Here is a 23564-nt window from a genome sequence, read left to right as displayed (position 1 = left end):
CCCGCGAAGACGGTGTCGCGCCAACGGCTGCCGCCTTTTATTAGACCCGGGAAATCGCTGACTGCGCCATCCGAGGATTTACTCGGACGTGCTTTACGTAAATTCAGACCTTGTTTCGGGCTTTTTGGGGTTCGTTAGCAGCGGATTTTACGGCCAGGGATATTCTAACGAGCCCTGCGCCACTTCCTCCTTGCGAACTCCCTCGAAATTTCATTGATCTAGTGATTCGTCTGACAATAGAATGGCAATTCTCATTAAAAAAAATCTTTTTAAATTATTTTTGTATAATATAAGAGTAGCTTAATAAATACCAAAAATATTTATTTCATTATTAACTTAAGTTTTCGGCCGATCGAAGTAGAACTCTTATCAGATGAAACAGAATTAAAAATATTAAGGAAAAGTGTAGTAGGCTCGAGTAGCGGCAGAGGAGTCTGCGTTGAGCCGAGAGATAGATTATGTGTACACCTTTTTTTGTAAGGAACTCAGAATAAATGTCTACTTCATTTTTTAACCCAACAAAAAGGAATTTCACGATGTTACTGTAATACAACGAGAGATCGCAACTTAATATATTAATAAGAATTCGAATGAACGCGTGACAAATGTCGCGGGTGTAGAAAGCGGGCCGTTAAATTCCAGCCGAATTAATGTAGGCTAAATCTTTCGTTTCCCGGGTATGACGAAAAAATTCCTCGCGAAACTCGATACTTTAATGAAGCCAGGCTTTGACATGTTAATATTTTATAATGTAGAGTGGAGTTGCACCGGACAATTTAAGCAATTGTGGACAGGCGAAATATTTTCGGGTTTCCATTACTGGCTCTCATTAAAATTTTCATTAATATTCTTAAAACGGCGATGGAAAATCCAGAGAGCATAATCCAGCCGGGCGTTACACTCGCGTAGCGCTTTTATGAAACGCGTTATTAGAAGGCGAAGCGTGACAGAAATTGCCGCCGCTTTGAAGTTTTAATTATAAAAATGTATCGCCGGCCAATTTTTTTTTCCCCCTCTATTTTTCGTCACACGGTGATGTACTTTTAATCGGGGGTCGTTCGCCCTCTGCGGCGATACATTTAGGTCGCCGGACCATGAATATTTATGTCCTTTACATTGCCGAAGCTTCGTTATCTTCTATGAAATTCTCGAATAACTCAGATATTGCTTCTTTAATGGAAAAGTTCGGCCGGACGTTTAGCCTTCGTTGCTCGTGGCGAAATCTCCGGGGAATCAATTATCCCCATGATTGCTCCTAAGCAGAACGTAATCGTGTCTTTCTATTTCCTAAGGGAGCAGCCCGTAGAGACCATGGAAATGATACGAGGGTGCATAAAGTGCCGCAGTGGTCGAGCGAGCCGACATATTGGAAACCATCCAATAACCCACTTGGCTTGCTGTATCGTTGCCACCGGGAGGGGTAACGAGTACAAAAAGGAGTGGTGGCGGCGAGACAGGGGAGGCGGCAAGTGGAGGGCAGAGGGATACAGGAAATAAAAAAAAAATGGAGCAGAGTAAACAAAGAACAGGCGAGAAAAAACGAGCCAGAGACACAAAACGAGAAACCGGACAGCGAGGGTGGGGTTGAACGATAGGCTGCGAAAAAATGGTCGAGGAAAGGGGCGACTCGCCATCCCCTTCGCGCCGACGAAATTCACTGGCCACGGGGGCTTCGTTAGCAATTTATCATACGCTATATCGGGCTTCAAAGAATCCTGGCGAAAGGAAAAGTAATTTTAGACGCGTACCTCGTTACCTGAGTGCATACGCGGGCGCGCGCAATTATATTACGCGTTATTGAAATGTCCGCTCCCCTTCCACCCCATCGAGAGCGTGCGTTCTGAAATTGATGTAATCGAATAAAACGCGCGAGAAGTGTACGCGTGACTGGAATCCGGATGCTGCGTGCCATCTGCTCGCGACAAGTGACGCTAGGATTGTATTAAAAAAATATTCGCCCGGCGCGGGGGCTGACCGATGGAAGAAAATGGGAAACATTTTTGCAACGATATTCGACGGAGTGTAGCACGCCGCGGATGGTTGAGTACGTGTGTCATGATTCGATGAGTTCGTGCGCTGCACATTCCGTGCGTTCCAATATGCGATAAAAGATATGGAGAAATACTGGTCGACTGGAGCAAACTTCGCCGAACAACGAGAGCACCGGGGACCGACTATCATCGCGAAGGGGCTGTTCGGAGGAAGAGACTTTCGGAGCTCCGAAAGAGGAACATTGAATAAGGTAGGCTGAGTAGTGTTCCTTCTCGAGAAATTTTATAACTGCTTATTTCTTATTTCTCGAGAAATACTAGAATTTTTTCATTTACCAAAGTTTTGTATAAATTAGACAGGAATAATCATTTAGTTATAGTTTTCTTGTGTTTTTCATAAAAATTATCAACATTGTTCCAAGAATATAATTTTTGCGATATTTCTTTCAATTTCTCGAGAATTCTCGAGAATTCTCAAGAAATATGATCTGATTTCTGATTTCTCGAGAAACAAAAAATATCGAGAAACGAGGAACACTAAGACTGAGGATGGCAGGGAACACAAAACGGTCCGCGGAAGAACGAACGCAAATGGCGGAAGGATCGTCGAGAGCTTATCCACGTTTCCTTTGAAACCTAATCCTCCTACTGCGAGCCCGCTCTCGCAGGGCTGCTTGCGGTTTTAATATACACACGTACACATACGCTATGCGCGCTGAACCGTTCGCCAATTCCTTCGACTTCAACTGCTTTCTGCGTCAAACGCACCCCCCGTGCACGGTTTCACATATGCTGATTAATGAAATTACTGGCCCCTGAATGTTGGCTTTCGGCGCGCCTGGCGACCCGCTGCCCAGGTCGGGCAGATACTATCGCCGGATACTTAGAACCTTCGCTTTCAAGCGGCTGTAACTTTGTTACAAGACGTCGCATGGCAAACTAGTACTAAGGAGAAATGTTTGCTTTATCGAGCTCTGTAATACCTCAAAGATATAGCACCGAGGATTTACTGAATCGTCCTGTACGCTGCTTAATATCGCCGAGGTATTCCGCGGCGAAATCTGCCGGGCCGAGGACTTGAAGCTGCGGCGAATCGATTCGCTATATGCATTTTAATCTCGCCGGCAGTAGATCTTGGCCAGCGAAGAAACGGAATCGTCGAGTGGCCTTTTCACCGTCCACCAACCGGAATCTCCCGTTTTTTTTTTTCGCGCGGAGATTCAGAGGTGCCGCGTGAATTCTGTCGATACACGATGATTACGCGGCTGGCGGATCCCTGGATTAATGGACGCTCGACGGATCAGCGGCAGGATAATTGGTAATTGTCAGAGGATTAGTAGATTCATAGATAATCACCTGTCTCTGTAGATCAGGGTTCCTCTGATTAAACTCGGAAATCATGGTTGCGCGGACAATGAGTACTAGGAAGGACTCTGGACTCAGCTTGCGAAGATAACTGGTGCGCGATGGTAAAAATTTGCGGCTCCCTTTTGGTCGGGCGGTAGGAAAAATTGTTAATGTAATTCCACGTGGACACCGTCCCACCCGCGCAGTCGTTATTTCTTTTCGCTATGACGCTGAGAGCTGCACAGTTCTGGAAATTCGTGGATAACGAAGCGCACTTAACCGCGTTCAAGGCGCGAAGGAGTCAAACGGGATTCTCTTCTCTGTTCCGTAGTAGCTTCGCTCCAACCCCCATGCGTGGCATTTTAACGAATTACGGTCGAGCTACTGGCATCTTTGCCCGCTCGCTCGCGACATTTTACTTCTCTCCACTTGGGGATGTAAAAAATTCAATGCTCACTCACCCTCGAGTGTGCCGCTGTAGGCGTGCAACGGATCGAACGTGATTTGCTGGCCATTTGATCCCTCGAAGACGGCGTTCTCGTGAAATAAACTCGTGTCCCTCGTGAGCCTCATCTTGAATACCCTGAAACGTAAAACAGATAACGTCGGCGATGCTGTTAAATAAAAATGTCAGGCTATTCGAACAAAATGTTAGATAGCTAGCTCGGAGCGTGTAGTTATTGGCAAAGGGATAATCAATTAGCCAATATTGACGGTCGCTAATCTGTACACCTATTAAGACTCACACGCACACATATTGGTGCTAACATGTTGGTGCCCAATATTGTAGGTACTCACTCCCGGTTGATTAAGTGATTATGTTGAGGTGGGAAAAGCTCTCAACATCCCTAGCTGTTTGAAAATTTGATCGAGCATCTCTCGCAATGGTAAAACAGTCAGCGGACGAGAAATATATTGTAGAATTCACGAGTGACAATTTGAGTGATGCAATTTGATGTGAAATAAACGTTATAAAAAAAAAAAAAAACAATTTCAACCAATTTCTCCACAATGTTTTTCATTTAATAACGGCCGTTTTTTTTTCCATACACGCCGCTCCGGTAAAATCGGGCATTCCCAACGTAAATGTAATTTTATCCGATTTATTATATTTCATCGCGAACGTTGTACTTCCGCCGGCTGTAATATTGATTTCCAAAATACAGCCGAGAGAGTGAAATACGGGGTAACAAAAATAAATTTAACCTTCGATTGTCGAGCTTCGACAGTCATTACGTCACGAGTTTTTGATCGTTCAAAGATTTAGAAATATCGCGAAACACCAATCGAGCACCACTGCATCGAGCGAGCCGAATCTGACGGAGCGGCGTTTGACATAATAGCTGCACAATATTGCGTAATGAAGTACACGCGTTTTAATTGGTCTCCGGTGTGCTGCACGGGCCCTTTCGCAACACGCGCGGAAGCTTTTAAAGTATTCATCTCCTCAGTGCCGTCCCACGGAGATTCAACGACTATCGTATTTCTGTACGCCCGGCAACATGCCCGCGTTAGGATGTCCTAAGAAATAGCGCCGCGAGTCTCGAATTTCGAGCTGATAAGCGGAACGATCTCGCGAGTCCCCGCATGAAAACCACTGTGCAGCCGAAACTGAACTTCACCGCGACAGCGTGTCACATAATAATCGCACAATGTAACGTAACGAGGGTCGCATATTACGTTATAACTGGTCCCTTACGTGTTCCACGGGCTGGTGTGCGGGGTTTACATGGAAACGGCCGTTTCTGCATTCGATAATCCCGCTCGGGAGGCGAGTCGACGCTTTTACCTAATTATCAGCACGGCCCGCGATAGGCTATCGATTGAGGACGGGTGTGCTCCTTTTGCCGCCGATGCGCGGCTGATTTCAATTATTCATCGCAGAGACAGCGCCGCGGATGTCACCGCGCTAATGTAACTAATGCGACACTGAGAGAGATTAATCCGCGCTGATGAAACGGTTGCCGTCTGTCGAACCTATTCCGCGCGCTGCCCTTTCTCTCGCCCGGGCGCTGGAAGATTGATGAGTCGCGGCAGCCTTCGACATCTTTCGCCCTTCATCGGTCGGCATGGATTTAATATCGATAGGGCGCCACGCTGGGGCCGAGAACAATCGTTCGTTTAGTAGCCAGGCAGCATCCCCTTTACGAATGGTCAGCGCGATATCGAGCCAGCGGCGTTAGGTACAATGCGCGCCGGCTCGTCGCACTTTTAGCAACTGATGGGAGGGCGGCTAATGCAACGAAATTAGCAATGTTACCGTGCACTACGGGGAGCATTAATTAAATTACTACGTCGCGTTAATTAGCCTATCGTTGCGCAATAATCATTTTAGGGGATGTGACGTGTGATTTAGATGGGATGCCTTGTTGCTGTTTCGTTTGCAGCTGACATAACGCGCGGAAATACCTTGCCCGCCGGCACGGAGGACCTCCATTTCAATTTTCATGGGAAGAAAGAGCGGGCGCGGAGTTCGCTTAATTAAAAAATTTTAAAACAGTGAAATCGACATTCCGCGGTAATTTTCGCCGGCTTTCGTGTTTATAGTTCGCCCATCTCGCGAGCAAAACTCATTAGCCAACAATTTTGGTTAAAATGAGTTAACTAGTTCGCTGGATTTGCAGAAGTGTCTTGCGTTTCAAACAAATCTCATTAAAATAATTCGTATAAATCATTCACTGGGAGGCAACAGTGATGTTTACTCAACGAAACTTTTATGAGGCTTCAAACTATCCGCGATCCTCTGTTCGCTGAATTTATTATAACCCAGGGTGGGCTCCGGTGCCATTGTGGGCACGTACAAGGGCCAGGATATCGAGGAGCATCGCTCATTTTTCGGACAATAGCGTCGGATCCTCCGGTGACTCATTACGCGGCTAATTCGCGGTGTCTCGCCTGGTAGTTGCCTTGGAAAGCGACAATCAACAGTTTCGCAACGTTCATCCGCGAGATTTCCAAGTTGCCGCTTGCATTATGTAAGTCGGGACGCGAGATTGCCGACTGAATCTTAAAGGAGCCATGTTCTACAGAGAAGTTTGCTCCCTAGAAACCACGAGGCTCGACCTGGCTGATGCCAAACAACCGAACGACCACCGACAGACGACATATCGAACGTATAAATCCCTGACTCTTTACATTCCGCGTGTCTGCTACGGTTTCCCGGAGAGTTTCGGAATTGATATACGGAAAGGGGGCAGGAAGGAAAGGCGGTGAAAAGTTTGATGCACGTGTACGCCCGTGCTACCGCGGAGCTGCTGACGGATTTGTAACCGAATGACGCTTCAAAGCTGCGGAATGTTTTTCCCTGGCACAGAAAAAGCACTGCAGCGCTGCCATGGCAAAGCAGAGCAGTTGGCAGAGCAGATATCAGTCACATGGGGGTTCGCTGCAACCCAGCGTCATTTTTCAGTTACCATTTTCGTGTTTTTCAACCTTTTAACTTTTCAGCGGTAATTATACAATCGCGATACTCGTGCAATCGTGCTCTAATAATCTTTTTTCCAGAAATCTAAATTTTGATATGATGAAATCTGTAGGTTGAAAAATAGTTGTGGAAAATAGCGATTTTTTCCTGAAAATTCAGCAAATTTTTAAATCTTAATATCGAGGTCTAAAAATTCACAGAAATATTGACAAAGAATCCCGCGTGACCACGAAGCTTTAATTTCATCCCCTGTCTAACTTCTCCAGATTTCTGTGTTCCCCGAATTTGAAAACTGACGAGCCGGATAACTCTTTAGCACATCGGAACACAAACCCCCTTGTTTTATTCAACAACGCCGCAGCCACGTCCGCGCGGGATATTCCTAGCCGGTCAGTAACGTGACGCTGTTATGCACGCGTTGTCCCCAAAGTTTCGAATAGTTGTTCCACGTCTAACGCGAATGTCGTTTACATACCCGACGAGTGTTCACGAGTTCCTTTGCGAGCCGCACGCTGCGCCCGTCACGTTGCATTCGATGCAGCGCTGATAATACGAGCGCGTTCAAGTCATCGTGACGTATCGACGGAATCGGACGAGCGTTCTGGGTCACTTGGTGACGGACATTTTTCAGGCTATTCCGCGTTGCCGTGATATCGGGGCTGGGCTGTACTTCCCGTTGCCCGACGTTTGTCAGATTCTCGCAGCGTGGTTCGAAGAAACACGGGATGTCGAGGGCTCTGAATCGTTATCGCGACTGACTGTGCCGGAGTCGAGTGGAGTAATACGATCTAATAATAAGTGGCGGCGTTAGGTTTCATTCGCGGACGATTACCGATTCAGATTAACGTTCGCTGGAATTAATTAGAGCGTTTCACATTTTGTTAGACTTCCGCGCGGGGGCCAAATTACCTAATAATTTCCACCGGCTATCGATTATCAATTAATTGAACTTTAAATGCTGCCCGGGTAACTAATGCCCACGTCCTTCGATATTTATGCAAAATTGAATTAGAGCCCGGGCGAATGTTATGGGAATATTAATCGATTCATGCGCCCATTGACTCACTAACGAAACTCCACCCTCGTATATCCTAATAATACTAAGCCCAACTTGAAACGAAATATCCGTCCGGAGCGTCCTGAAGAATTTTCACTCTCGCAGAAATTTCCCTCGCAAATTACTTTACATTTAACGTGGAAATACAAGAGGGTGCTTTTTAACTCCTCCGGAGCACGCAACTTCCGCCAAGTTTCCCGTTAAACCGTTCCCGCCTATATTTTCCACTTCCACCCGGGACAAATTTCTAATGCATGCTTCGAAATTCAAGCTACGAGGAAAGTTATCCATCCGCGAGGGAAAAATTTAAGCAGAATACCGTGGACCGTGAAATTTTTAAGCAATTCTGTTGGGGGTAGCTGAAGAAATCGGGAGCGATTCCTTTATTCGCGAAGAACGGGAAGCGGTTGCTCCGCAGAAACAGCAACTATTTACGGAAATTCCTAGTCAAGGGGTGGTTGTATGGCTGCGCGAAAATTATCGTCGGACCGTGCATTACCGCGTTATTGCTCAATTTACGCGAGAGCAACACCCGGTCTCCTCGAGAGGACGATTAGTCAGGAGCGGTGAGTGATGCATGTACCATTGAGAAATGGGATTAGTTGCAAGGGGTAATGCGCTTCACCCTCCCGACAGCCTCGTTCGCCCCGGTAATATACACTCCCGTAAGGGACACCTTAACGTGCACCGGGTTTCACGCAGCCCCGGTATAAGGGAATGCTTCTTACACTTCCTCCATCCCCAGTTTATCGTCCTGCGAGCGACGTTTCGTTGCTGATTAATGCTTTCGGACGCGTTCCCTCCCCTACCTGCGCAGCGGCCTCCCCGAGCGTGGTAATCACAATATCATAAATCCCCTCTTCTCGGCTGTAACTCTTTCACCGGCACTTAATTCGCATCGGAAGCTGATTGCTCGCATTAGAGAATCAAATGCTTGCCTAATCGACTCCGCGGGGGTTGGCTCGGTAATTGCTACCACCTTGGTATCGGGCACGTTCGCCCCTTACTACAGTGGTCAGCGACGGGATGAAGCAAATCGTTATTCGACGATACCGTTGCACACCGGCGCGTGCAACCCGCCCTACGTTTTGAGGGCGGTCACCCCCCGCTCGCTGTACTCGAATCGATTTCTAATTGAATCCTCCGATTCCTCTGCGGTGCCCTTCCGCCGATCGGCACGTCCGAATTTCTATAATCAGACAGCGCAATTGGCCTGAGCGTAATAAGTACCGATATTGAGGTTAATTGGAGGCGCACCGCCTGTTTATTCGCAACAGCCCGGTCGCTTATCGCTCAAGGAACTCATTAACGAACAATCCAATTAAATCACGCCCGCCCCTGGCGAAAGAAACCGAGAAGCCCACGCGCGATCCGAGCGCGAACGTTTCCAATTTTAATTGCGCCGTCGTAGAAAGGGTTTCAGCGCGGCTCTCCGCGAGGGTGTCGAATTAACTCGAAAATAATGCCGACTGGGGCCATGTCTATCGACACCATCGCCGGAACGATAATGATCGCTTCTAATTACCCCGTTCAGCGCGGACGAACCATAAAGAGGTTTTTCTCGTTGGCTGATTTCCTTTTGTGCCTCTTACTGGCGCAGACAGTCACTTTATAATTGCAAGTGTAAAACCAAACGTGTGCCGGATAATTGGCGAACAGGGTGAATTCCTTTCACCAGCATTAAGTCAGCAACAACTGTTTTGAAACGGGGGAAAAGTTTCTGGGAAATTCGTGAGATTAAATCGGAGGAATATATTTTTGGATGTTGGTTAATAGGAAGGTGAATACGCCAGGAGATAAACCACGCAGGAATCGTGTTAGCCCTGAGTTTGTATTCTACTTAGCTGTATTGAGAGGATGGAGGAATTTCAGTTGTTTTCCCTGGAGTTTGATACTCTGTCTGTCGTAAAGTTGCCCCACCATCGGCCTCTATAACCGAATCAGACAATAAAAACGAAGTTATATCGTCCGTAGTCGAAAAGGTTCCGCTGAAACTTTCGTATCTCCTTCCCTTCGGCTGGTAAGCATCCCGGAAGTTTGATATCTCAGACGGAGCTAGCTTCAAATAACGTTACGTTCCGTTAAAATAGAATTTATAGCACGCTCTGTGGCTACCCAATTTGAAATATTTATTCCACCAACCTTTGCATACATTAAATCTAGCAAATTGATCCTGTAAAGTGTCCCTCCGGTCTGAAATACTGCCCCACTCACCACAAATCATCCCCTTAAACCTCTCCTTCCGATCGGAAGACGAACGAATGATAAAACTCCGCAAATCGGAAAACGGACTCCATCATAAACCACCAACACCGGCGCGCTGGCTCGCCGTCTGTGCGCAACCCTCGAGCCACTCCTCGGTACGAGCCACCCCTTGCGCTACCCCTGGCCGAAGCACGCATTTATAAATTTCACCGCCAGTATTTTTTCCCCTTGGCGCCCCGCCGACCATATTTCAACGAAAATTTAGTGCTCAAAGAGTGCGCGCACCTCCCCCCAAGGGTTGGAACGGGGATGGCATCGCCCGGCCGCGATAAGTCTCCGCCCGACCTTGCACGCGATTTTCCAGCTTTCCCGGGCCGGGGAAGTGAGAGAATCGACTTGCCGCGACCGATCCAATCAGGAACGTGTTCGCACAAAAGGGTAGCGACCCTCTCGAGCGACGCACTCGAGTCAGGTGCTCGCGGCTCGGATCGGGACCAGCTGGTATCGACCAAACGCGCCCCTCGCGAAGTTGGAAGACCGAGGTGGCTGCAGCAAGGGTCGAAGGCGGGAAAACTGGAGCAAAGAGGGAAACTGTCATGTCAAAAAACGGGTGTTGCCGGTCGGGGGTGAGAAGGGGGCAAAAACGTGGGCGGCGCGAAGTTTGATGGAGAACGGGAGAAACAGGGAGGTAAAAATAGTGGAGCAACGGGTGGAAGGTGGATGAGCGAGTGGACTTTCTCGGAATAAGGGTTGATAAACAAAAGTCTTGGGAATATTTCGTGACACGGGTAAGATATACGGAGCGAAGGGATGGCGAACAGAGGCAGGCAGGCGAGAACTATCGTAGGATGCGGTTCGGTGACACTGAAACAGAACTGTCTATGCTGCGGAGTGTAACGCGGAGATTTAGGAGGACCGTGTCGATGGCACTGACAACATACTGACGGCATATCACGATGCTCGACGAGGCATATGGGCAGCATGTTGGCCCAATGTCGCATAAGGCTGACGATCCTTGTACACGCCGTGCCTGCATAAGAGAATCGAGCAAACATGCGTACGCCTACTGCGACAAGGGAATGCTTCGGCAATTGTCGCTAAGAACGGTCACTGATCCGTGTCTAATTGATTTTCTACGCTATCTAGCTATTGAAGTGCAGCTCGCAGCTGAAATACATCCCTTGGTTGCCCTTCAATTATGAATATTCAAATATATATATATATCGGTGTATTAATCGTCCGCATTGTGCACTGCCTTATATAGTCATGCTCCATGTACTTTCAATGCTTAGAACAGCTTATTACATGCAGCTGCGCCTCGTTTATAATTAGTTACACGTCGCAGTGATTTAAAGCGCGTTGGTAATGCAGCAGACCTTTCTTTCCAATTCTTCAGACATTTTTCGGGATTTAGTAGAGAACGCACTATGATTTCCGTGTATTAATACAGCGCAGAATGTCAGAGTCCGATTGCGCACGCGATGTCTGACTTATTTCACGTATTTTCACCGAGAGTCAGGCGACGATTGCTATAATTGCGACGTCATTGAAGGTGTATAGGAAGACAATAATTTGATAATGGAACAATCATACTACCTCCCGAAAGTTTTCTTTCCGAGTGTCCCGATACCGTACGCATTGTCTGACTTATTTCAAGCAATTCTACTGAGTCTTGTCTGAACTACTGGCGCGTTAAATTACATTTAACTTGAAGCGTCAGAAATATAATGAAACGGGCCCGGCTGGCGAGAAGATTCGGCTTCTTTGTGTGAAGTTCGTCCGGAACTTGAGCTTTCGAGAGAAAGCTCTTTCCACCCCCATAAAATAATTACCTCTTCGCTGCTGCGCGCGGGCAAAGCCACTCGTTGTTTTGCATTATTTCGAGAGAACGTATAAAATCACCATGACAGTAACATGTTGGAAAGCTTTAGTCCCATAAGAATGTGCGTGACGATGATTAAACTCAGAAAATCTACTAGCTGTAACAATTCCCCCGCTAGACTCGGCTAACTGAAATCTAGTCGACGTAAACTTGAAATGAAACAACCTCCCAGCAGAAGATTATTTTATACTTTGACAAATCTCTCATTTCTCCACTTTTCTATTTCTTTCCATTTCTACCAAGAATACGTGGCTCCACAAACCTGTCGAGAGCGTGAAGGCGTAGGTTCAGCGTCGCGTCCCCTGGATGCCCGGAAGCCGAAGTGTCACGACGACTTCTGGTACGATGTTCTCTCAAAGCCGCTGTGTTGTACCAAGCTGCTGTGTAGTGTCTGATGTAAGACCCATGGGTGATCGCTGAAAGCAGAAGAAGTCTCCAGATTAGATCAAGTCTCCTCGGTTCACTGCAAAACTATTCGCAGTTTGATATACAGGCGATAGCGGCAGAAACAAGTGGTACGAGTCAATAACGCAGCCGAAAACTCAGCTGTTTCTGCATTTCAAAAGGCAGGCCGGTGTTTTATTCGCACGAAATTAGTAATTATTTCACCAGGGATGTGTTGTTTCAGCCTTTTGCAAACGCGGAACTAGCGTTACGCGAGCTAACAATAGAATTTGAAAAAGAGCCGCGAAAGCCGAAGGAGCGCGCACTGCCTTCAGCTGCCGAGAGATCTAAATGCAAATTATTTCCGAGGTAATACATTTTCGCGATTCGGTGCGCCCCTATCTTCCTTCACCGTGCCGTTTCATGCACTTCAAGTCGGCATTTATCTATTTACCGCACGCAACACCATAAGGATTCCGGAACCCTCGAGCTTCCAGCCCCGAGATATTATCGTCCTGCCTTCATAATGCCGGTAGGCGGTCCGAGACGAATACCGGTGACTTATTTTCAAGACGCACGTTGATGAATCGTGCGCGATTCGCTATCTCCTTTTGCATATGGAGCAGCGTTATCAACCAGCGAAGATCTGGCGCGGTCAACGGACAGCGGAGCTCAAAAGTATTCCGCCAAGTGTCAAGTCTTAATACGAAGTATTTAATAGGAGGGTACAAAAGGGTAATTTGCTTGCAGCGTTTAGTTTAAGCTCCGTATTAATTTAATATCGGCATTTAGCAGCTGTTGCCCCGCATAGTTGCCGATAGACGGCAATTTCTAATTTCCCGTAGCACATGGCGGAAGTTTGCGCTTGTTAACTATTGCACGGGCTAGCGTGCACGGTGATACAATGCACGATAATCAGAATCTTGAGGGCTCAAGTGCTGCAAGTATAATGCCAGCAACAATTCCTTGCATCCCCGTCGCGCGGAATTACAATTCCATCTCTCTCCGAAAAATGGGTAACAGAAACCGCGTCTACCGTTCGGTGTTATCAGCACCGCTTAAAGACAAACGGGGAGAAATTGTGCAGCAACACTCTGGAATGAAGTTCCCGCAAAGCGGCTGGGATACAAAGGACGGAAGAATATTCCCATTAGCTGCATATTACAATGTCGCTGCGCGTTACTAAACTATCTGCTGCGCAAGCATTTGACGTCGGTGAAATCGCGCAGTCACTCGCACCGCGGCAGTAAATTCCTCGCGACTTCTAATCTTCGAACATTTATCAGGACGCGAGTCTATAAACTCGGTTTTACAGTGCGGCCGTCTGACTGCAATTTTTACGTGGCCGGTTAATCCTCGGTCTCCCATTTGGCGTTCGGACGCGTGAATGGGGCGTAGCAGAACGATATCGTTCGCGTCGTGAACTCGGCAAAAATAGAGCCATCGATGTTTCTCCAGCCGTTATCGTTGCCCATTACCGTAACCGTAACCGTTATTGTCCTCGAATCACACACGCAAGCCCGGCGAAATTCCATTAATGATTCTCGGGCGGCTCCGGAGCGTCGCGATACGATCCGCCCGATCCCCGTCAATCGGCGAATGCAATTATGACAGCCGGCAGGATTGCGAGGGCGGAGGCCGGGGAAAAAAAATCGCCACGATAGGCACTTCGCGTTCGAGCGTGGAATAGATATGCCGAATTTCTGTGGCGCGTGCACGCGCAGATATCATGCGGCCGTCGATGACTCGCTCACCGACAGATTTATCCGAAATTTCCGGGGGATATCGCGCGTGCCATTGAGTGACGTGTCCACGGGTTATCTGGGCTCGGTTCTTCTGACACTTTTCAAAGAGCAACTGTTGTAGAGATGGCTTCAAAAGTGGCGCGATGGAGAGGACATTTATGAACGCGCGTGGCCGAATTAAAGGTAAAGTGCCATTGGTTGAGAAACGAGGGGAAAGGTTTCCTTACGTTGCCCGGGGGGTGAAGTTTATGCACTCCCTCCACAAGCCACCGGGAACCTTCTGACGACCAGAGACCCAGCCCATTTAACAGCGAATCCTGCGTGTAAACTGCTTTCAACAGAAGCTTTAAACTTGCCTCTTTGTCTTGCAAAGCGAAACTGTCTCCCGAAGTTTCCTCGTCTTTCGCTTCAAACCCAATTACATCGCTCCAAGTTGGCCCGAGGTCCGCGTCGGATGCACCCCGGGATTGCCATTTCCAGCAAACTCGCCGGGTGCATCTCGAGCGAGGAAAAAGAGGCGCGCGTATGAGGCAGAGGGACTGACAGCCGCGGCCCGGCTTGACAGAGAGAAAACCGTGTATAGGGAAACCGGGCGGCGGCTTTTATCTCGCTTCATGAATCGTTCGATTTCCAAGACCATCCAGATGAAATCCGAACGACGTCGTAAATTACTTTTCCGGACGGAGTAATATCGAGGCTCGGCACCAGTCGATTTCGCCGGAGAACCGACGGCATGCACAGACGTTTGGCAACGAGCTGCCCGTGCAACAAAGCAGCCCCGACATCCGGCAACGGAGGCGGGCACGAGGTAGGAAGGGGCGCGCGTGGAAACGCAGCGCGAGGACTAATGTCTCGTCGAAGCAAGCTGACCCCCCCTTGCGAGAATCGATCATTCCCGGACCGGCGAATTCGGAGCGCGGGTTGCGTTCTATCGTCGCGGGACACGAGCACGCGGACGTGTACAAATAAGTAGCGTTACAAGCGCGCTGACAAATGGGGGGGAGAGGAAATTCGCGTATGGAAACTAAGGGCACGTCCGAGGTGTGAAACTCGGATACGACGACGATACAGGAGGGGCGGATTTGCTAAACGTCGCCTGCCACGGTCCATTCCCCGGACCGTCCAGCAAGAGATGTCGCGGCGCGACGCTGCACAGTGGTCCGAAATCGCCAAAACGCGAACTGAACTGAAATTTTCAACCTCGTCAAAAATCAATGTAATTGTAGTCTGTAAACTGTAAACTGTAGCGTCTATAACTCAAAATGGAAGGTATAGTTGGGAAATATTTAGCGTACGATACTCATAATATGTAAATAAAAGATATTTTTTAATGAAATATAATCTATAGAATTATTTTTGAATCTGTGAGGTCAGTCACGAAGTTACAACGCTGGGACATCAACAACGCAGAAAATGACAAACAACCCTATTCCGGGGAGCATTTTTTCAATTTTCTCGCGACGGATTTACTCTCCTCTCCTCTCCAGATAGGTTCCGCGTGACGCGGAGCACCCTGCGCGCGCGAAAACCAGGGTATCCTGACAGGTGGTGGCAGGGGTTGGTGGGGGTGGAACAAAGAAGGCGTAGCGGGAGCAAGAGATTGGTGGAACCGGCTAACGGAGAACAGAAGGGAAATGGAATCCTGATCTCTCCGTCACGTGTTTCATGAATTCTGAATTAACGCCGTGCTAAATGGGTAGCGCCAGGGGTGGAGGGTAGGCGAAGGGTAAAAATCGTCCGATGGTTATTCTTTTTTCGCTTCGGAGGGCAAAGCGCTGCGCGCGAACGGTTGACCAGAACTTCGGAGACCAATCAAATATTTAAGGGTGGTTCGAGCGTGTACGTGGGTGAGCCAGCTGCCTAGAACGGGCTAATCATTTATTTGTAAAGGGAATACGTTGCGCTGGCCAAGGGTAAATCGGTCCTCCGGTTGTATTATCGAATGGAGATTCACAGCGGTGGACGATGACTGTTTTTTCGGTTGTTACCTCAATATTTCACGACTACCAAATCAGGATAACTTTTGCATAAGGGGTTGTTGAGGCTCAGTGAACATGCCCAGATGCTCGTGAATTTCTTTCAGTATCCCGAAGCTCTGTTACAAAAATATGTGAGGTGCCTGCTTTATAAAGGGATGGAAAAAGTGCATAAATTCTTGCAAAATCTCTGTCCGTAATTGGAGGAAGGGGAATTGAGAGAGTAACCACCCACTGCGAGCAAGAGTTCCTTCGAGTCTCAATATTTGACGAGCGAGTTCCGTGCGAGTCATGCGCAAGAACGACAGGCTCGTTTATCCGGAGGGTAAAAAAGCAGCACAAAGAGGGTGCCGCGTGACGAAATAAGTTCCCCCAACGGAAGCCGGCTCGCTCGGCGTCTCGTAATCCCCGAATTAAATCAGACGAACATAGAATTCCCACTCACGCGGCGGTCCCGCTTACTCCCACCCCTGCTCGTAAGATACTCGAGTGTTATAGATCCACTTTCGCAGTGATACTTGCGTCTGGCGCGGGGAAATCTGCCTCCCTCGGTGTCTCGTTGGAACAATGCGCGAAATCCAACGCCCGAACGGCGGCGACGAATTAAATCTGGCGCAAGAGGATCCGTCGCTGGGGCAGGGGGGAGAGGAGGAGAGAAAACGAAGCGTTGGAAACGCGTAATGAACTTGCCGTGTGCTCGCGCGGTGAGCTGGTAACACCGCGGCAGAATTTCTAGCAATTAGTTTCCATTTTACCCCCGCTGAAAGGCGTCTAACGTCTTCGTCGTCTTTTCTTCTGGCAGCTGGAAACCACCCTCGCGCTTCGAAATTCCGCTACGCGGGCGCTCGCGAGCACCCCCTCTCCCCCTGTTATGAAAATTACGCCGGAGGCGGCGCTACGTCGATCAAATTCTCGCGGGGGGTGCACGTGTTTCTATCAGCTCTATCGCTCGCGGAGTATAACGGCGATAGTCGACCCTGTTCCTGACTCTGTGAGAACGAACGAATCATGGAAGCACGTAGGTGAACGTCGACGCGCTCACATTTCACCGCTTCTGTTTTTAACGAGCATTTCTGTTGGCAAATATATAGAGTTACAGGGAAGAAGACTGGTTATAGTGGAAAGCGTAGGTTGTACCACTGCGAGTAGAAGAGCCGGTGTATGGTCAGACAGTGGCCCTAAAAGTTAAATTCGCAGCGCAACTGAAAGCAAAGCGATACCAACGGTTGAAATGTGATTCAGGTTGCAGTATTTTATCGATGTTTCGCATGTTAATTATTAGCCATTTGTAATTTGATGTCGCCATAAATCTTGCCACGTACTAGTGCCAGCCATTTGTTTCCTTTATTGCTCCTTTATTGCTGAAGTAATTAAGACGAGTTTATTCGATCGTCGAGCCTTTATTGTTGTGTGCGTTATATTTAATTTAAGAGCACAGTTCATCCTGTCTGATACGCATATCTTTGAGCTTACGGCGCAGTAAAGTATACAACAAAATAGGTGAGATACGCGGCTGCATTTCCGCGGAACCGCTTTTGCGCGTGACTGCGGGCAATCTACTTTCGCACTTCTATCCACTTGTACCGGGCGCGCTAAGCGCGTCTGAATTCAATTAACAGCTTTCGTGTGTCGTACGATGGAAAAGTGGAAAGGAGGACTCATCGAAGTGTCGATTAGCATGAATGTTGAGGAAACAAATGGAAGCAATTTGTGCAGATCACATTCGTCGATAAGTTGGACACTCGGGTGAAAGCTATTAGCGCGATGTGATTGAAAATTCTTCTGTCCCAGAATTGTAAACTAAAAGGCATCGATTTACCTTGCTATCGACAAATTGATTGTTTCAATTCTATATAATCTCAACTGTCAGATTGCATTGTAGCCGGCCGCTGTTGGCCAAACGCGACTGGAATCACGCGCAGTGGAATAACTCGTTACAGGTCAGCCACAGCGGGGTTCGGCTCTGTGTACATTGGAAGTATGCCTTTCACACAATGGCAACTAGCCGTGTTTCGAACGGCTTGTTTTTCTCCCCGGTATCACGCGTGCCCATTACAATCGACCTAATTTTAATGGATAATATAATTAAAGCCTTCGCTCACCCCTGGCTGTTTTTGAAACATCATTAATCAATGAAATCGACCTGTCCAGCTTTCTGTTCCCGAACTGGCGTTACGTGGGAATACTGCATAACGTGTCGGGCCACGGAAAATTGTTTATAATTAACGGCAAGTTCGACGACAGCTTTTCCCATCTCTATGCAGAGTGAGCTTTCAGGAGTTCGACTGTTCACCGTGACAGCCCATATGAAAGCAGCATTTTACGTGGCATTAAACGAAACAGCTGCAATAAACGAAGTGAGAGATCGTAAAAGCGCTATTTATCACCGCGAGCGGAAGTGATACAGCGAGAAATATCGCAGTCGTTGTGGCCCACTTTTGATAATGCGAGACAATTACAGTTTAATCAGAGTTTCGGATCGTCTGAGTTGAAATTATCACGCTGATGTCGCGGGATAAATTGCCAGATATTGCGACATTGATTAATTCGATCCTTTGGACGTTTCGGAGCATTCCCACGAACGTGGAAACGATTTCTGAAGAAAAGAGAACCCGGTGTGTGCTGAAGCAAACGAGCGCCAGTCATATTTGCCCTCCAATCGAAATCCTAACATTTTGTTAATAAAGTGAAGCGATGATCCCGCTCTGGATACCAGCTGTTATTACTGGAGGGTTCGTTTCAATCGTCGAACCTTCCGGCTGTTAAAATTCCGCGGCAATTCGGGGAGAAGGATCGCTGAAATAATTTTAACAAATTATACTGAAAGCAGTTCTTTACCGTTTCACCCGACCCCTTTATCAACCCAGGAAGGAAGGAGTCTGAATTATTGAGCGCAATTTTTAAAAGTGTTTCTCGTGGAACCACGGAGCCACGAATAAACCCGGGAGAAGATTTATTATTCCCCTATAGGGAAATTCAGCTTGCAATCCCCCAATGGGAATGTTAGAGTATTAGGCTTGTCAATAAAGTACACCGATTCGCTTCGATCAAAGGGCAGCAACTTCTCATAATTACCAACCGTAAGCAAGCACCCGATCGGGCCGCCAGTGTTCGTGAACACTTAACAATAATCAGTGCACACAGGCGCGGAGGAAGCGGGCAAACGTTCCTCCAGGATTATCGCCTCGGAGCTTTTTCTTCGGCGGAGCATTAACGAATTGCAGGGAATCTTGCAATGCTAGGGTATCGGAGTTGAATTACCGTGCGGAGGATTCGCGTTGGAACCCGGAGCATCGGTTCTCAACCACCCTGCCTCAGTCGCCCGTAACTACGTCGCTAGGAGGGGCAAAGAAGGATTATAATAGAATTGCAAATTTTCCGAGCAACTTAACACCGTTACGAGAAGCAAAAGGAGCAACTTGTCGCCTAAAAAATTGAAGCGCCGTCTAATGAATTTCCATGCTGAAAGCACCATAATTCCAGCAAATTTTATTCCATCGGGGTGGAGGGGCAATTACTGCCAGGGTCGGTTCCTTAAACGAGAATTGTAGGAGTGCTTCTTCTCAAGTCCGAAGTTGGATGTATCACGCGAAATGGGACAGGCGCGAGTAGGAATTATCAATTGCCCGCGGTGCACTTGCCCGTGACGCGAGGTGTCGCTCGCAGGATGTACGATCGAGGGTCGCAGATGGGACGCGAAATATTTCGAAAAATAATGTCCCGCCGCGTCAGCAATGATATACATTAACAGCAGCATTTTTCCCCGGGCCGTTACAACGCAATCGGCGTGCTATTTCGTCGTCGCTCATCCTCCCTGCACCTGCCCGTCCTCGGACACGTACACATCGTTGCTGGCAATTTTATCCGACCCTGCCGCTCGCCGCCCCGTCCCCTAACCGAGGGGTTGTTACCGCCAATTCGCATTATCCAATTTTTCGTGTGTCACGTACCGTGTCCCCGATTTGGTGGGTCACTTTCTCGCTGCAATTACACACGGGCCCAGACCGCCGCTCCGCTCTTTTCGGCGTGGATGTTTGCAGAACGCCTCGATTTTCTCTCATTGCCGCCACCCCCTCGAGCCCGTTCTCGCTCTCTTTTCATTACTTTCCGCCTCGTCTCGCTGCCCCGCCCCGCCGCGCACCTTTCCTTTTTCCCTGCCTCCGCTCTTCTCTCCTTTTATTTTCTCCCTTTATTCGCTTCCTAATTTCCTTTCCCTCCGTGGCGTCCAGTGGCACCCAGCCCAACTCGCGCTCCTTTTCTAACGTTCCCTTTACGCCTTCCCATACAGCACACTCCATTGCAGGAAGGTTCCTATGTCCGCTCCTGTGGAACATTCCACGGCAACGCACATGGAACCTTCCTGCAAGCTTCATAGAACGTTCCGGACATTCTCACCGCAACATTGCTGCAATTTTCCAGGAAGTTTCCCATGTCCGCACCGGGGAAACATTCCACGGCAACCCCCATGGAACCTTCCTGCGAGCTTCGGGCAACGGAGTGTGCTGTATGGGTGGTTTCTTGCCTTTTTTCTGCAACTCGTTCCCTCCAAATTTTCCCCCGAAGTGGCGCCACACCTCTTTCCCATAAGTTTCTTTCGCTTCCTGCCCTCCTCTCTTCCCCTCTTCGCGCTTTCCTTTCTTCGCGTGGATTTCCCGCTGCACGCTCCATATTTTCTACCTCATGACCTTCTGCTTCCCTTTCTATCCGCCACTCCAACGGCCTCCCTCGCACTTCATCCTCTCCGAGCTCCACTCGACAAGGGATCGTTGGTCCACCAACAACGAATCGCTGCTAATTTACAGCGTGAGCTTTTTCACTTCACCCTTTTCGATGTTACAATGCCTCTTTCCTCTCCGCTCCTTTTTTTTTCCGCCCCTTTTCTTCTGCCCCCGTTTCGCCCACCCTTTGTCCGCTCTCCTCGGAGAGCCACGGATAAGGGTGAAAAGGAATGGAAATGAGGGGCGAGGGGAGACGGAGCTGGAGATCTCTTGACGACAGAAAAAACGCGAGATAACGACAGCGTTGCGCCACAATCGTTCTGTCTATCGGGCTTCTTTTTCCCCCGGCTGTTCGTTAATCACGTATTTACCCCCTTGGAAACCGGTGAAAAGCGAAGTGTCCTTTCTCCCTTTACTGAGTGGAAAACGGCCGGAACTCTGGCCAAAGAAAGAAGCTGGATTGTTTAATTAATAGTCCAGACGGTGACATTTGTCTTAATTCAAGGCGCGGCAGCCCCTTTAAAATATTTACCAGGGATGAAAAGTTTAAACAAGCCATCCTTTGAATGGTACAAAATGTAGCCACGTTTAAGAACGACAGCACCGGATTACACCACTGTTTAATTCCTGCCCAAACTCGCAAGCATACCCATACAGCACACTCCATTGCAGGAAGGATCCTATGTCCGCTCCTGTGGAACATTCCACGAAATGTTCCGGACATTCTCTGGCAATGGTCACGGAACGTTCGGGACATTCTCTGGCAATGGTCACGGAACTGTTCGCAGATTTTACAGCGATGTTGTTTCCGCAAAACATTACAGAAAGGATAGAAAATGTAAGGGAAATTGATTAAAATACAATAAATATTGACAATTAAATATTCATATATTTTAATAAAAATAATAGTATTGGCACTGGTGGAACTTGCGAAGTCCGCGTATGTGGAGTTCCAGGCTCTTCTACCCACTTTACTTAAAATGTACTGCATGCAGCGTGTAATGAACATGGAATAATACATGCATTCATTTTACAATTTTATAGTTTTAAGTACTGAAATGTGATCAATAATAAATTTACATACTCATTGCTAATTTTACTGTATGTTTGAATGTACTCAATGATTGTTTTTGCTATTTTCCGTACCAACTATATTTCTCTGGCACAGACTCCTCTATTAATTTATTTAATAACATCAACGTCATTATCGCAATATTGCTTCCGCAGCTCCTCTTCAGTAAATGAATCTATAAAAGATCATTAATAAATTATTTTAGTCATGAAAAATGGCCTCATTAAAAACAGCATTCATGTAACGCCAATCACCGTGTGCATTGAAGCGAAGCAGTGAAAAGATAACAATCACCATTACTTTGAATAATTGAACGCAAGCTGAAATGAAAGTTATACAGTATATGCATGTTTACAAGGAAATTGTGTGAAAATTAAAAGCTTGTAGCACAGAAAGCAAATAAATATATGTAAATAATTAAACAATTGTGGTTGGTTAATAAGCATAAAATATTTTATATTAGTTTAACTTAAAAATAAGCTCCTTAATTTGAATAATTTATATCTATTACTTGCGAAACGATCTGTTTTTATCCTGTCCTTATATAGCGTGACAGAAAACACAAGAATATTTATATTGTCCAAATATAGTAGGGATGCTTCTTGAAAACAGTGTTTTTCAAAATGATTCTGGCTTAGACCCATGTTCTGTAACCCACGAAAATCTTGTAAATGAAGCAAACATAAATATTTTTTTTAAGAAGTTCGACTTAACGTACAAATAATATATACATGGGTTCTACTTACCTGTGATATGTCAAACCTTCATTCAATTCACTCAGGTCTCCTGCGCCACAAAATACACACGTTCTAACCATTTTTATTACTTAAAAGCAATTAATAAGTAATCACGCTCTAACTATTTGCGCTTGTGCTTTCTTACGTGCTTTGGCTTTGCAACCTGTCACGTCGCACGTGAGTGACTTCACACAACGCCTGGAGCTTCACCACGCGGGCTTGGGAAGTTCCACCAGAGCCAATACTATTATTATTTTTATTATTATTATTATTATTATTATTATTATTATTATTATTATTACGGGAATATTCCCATAGTTTACATAAAGCATACAACAATTGAGCTTGCATCGTGTACACAAAGCGTAACCTAATATACAGGAGAAAATGTTAACTTTGTACTCTGAATAATATAGTGTGTGTGAATGTAAAAAATGTGTAGCTGATTTATTTAAGAAATCAATGGTATGTATAAATGTTTCTCCTTTTTCCATAAGAATTTTGTAAAAAAATATACACATATACAGTAATCTGCACCTACAATAATTATTATTGATGTCAATTAGGGAAAAGTCGATACAAGAATCGATTCTGGAACCGTTTCGAAACCGATATAGTACAGAAAAAATAACGGTTATGGATACGATATGAAGAGGGAAATAGGAACCGTAACCGAAACAGATAATAGTTGGAAATTTCGGTTCTTCATAATAGTTATTCAGAATAAAGGTTCTATATAACCGTTTGGAGAACTGAAATCGATATTATAACAGTTCTCGAGCCCTGCTTAGTGCGGGACCTTTGTTGTAAAATGTCCGAAAAGTTGCGTGACCATTGCCAGAGAATGTCCAGAACGTTCCCTGAAGTTTGCAGGAAGGTTCCATGTGCAACGTTCCACCGCAACATTGCTGGAATGTTCCAGGAAGGTTCCTATGTCCGCACCGGGGAACATTCCACGGCAACCCCCATAGAACCTTCCTGCAAGCTTCGGGGAAAGGAGTGTGCTGTACGGGTAATGACGCGGGC

The 23564-nt window shown here is 47.0% G+C and overlaps 1 protein-coding gene and 1 long non-coding RNA gene across 2 annotated transcripts in view; one reads left to right on the top strand and one right to left on the bottom strand.

Annotated features, from left to right (window-relative positions):
- Positions 1–23564, bottom strand: part of LOC143376065 (disintegrin and metalloproteinase domain-containing protein 10) — a 118147-nt gene that overhangs the window by 68819 nt on the left and 25764 nt on the right. The window contains exons 3-4 of the mRNA XM_076825896.1: positions 12169–12322; positions 3800–3921 (exon numbers count right to left, since the gene is read on the bottom strand). Of these exons, the coding sequence (XP_076682011.1) occupies positions 3800–3921; positions 12169–12322 (276 nt within the window). The remainder of the gene's footprint in view (positions 1–3799; positions 3922–12168; positions 12323–23564) is intronic.
- On the top strand, positions 21813–22168 carry LOC143376068 (uncharacterized). The gene is made up of 2 exons (XR_013087026.1): positions 21813–21929; positions 21968–22168. It is a non-coding gene; the product is annotated as an uncharacterized LOC143376068 (long non-coding RNA).

Source organism: Andrena cerasifolii, chromosome 13 (genome assembly GCF_050908995.1).
Source record: "Andrena cerasifolii isolate SP2316 chromosome 13, iyAndCera1_principal, whole genome shotgun sequence".
NCBI classification, from domain to species: Eukaryota; Metazoa; Arthropoda; class Insecta; order Hymenoptera; family Andrenidae; genus Andrena; species Andrena cerasifolii.
Note: the sequence above shows the minus strand (reverse complement) of the source record. Positions and strands in the feature narration are given on the sequence as shown.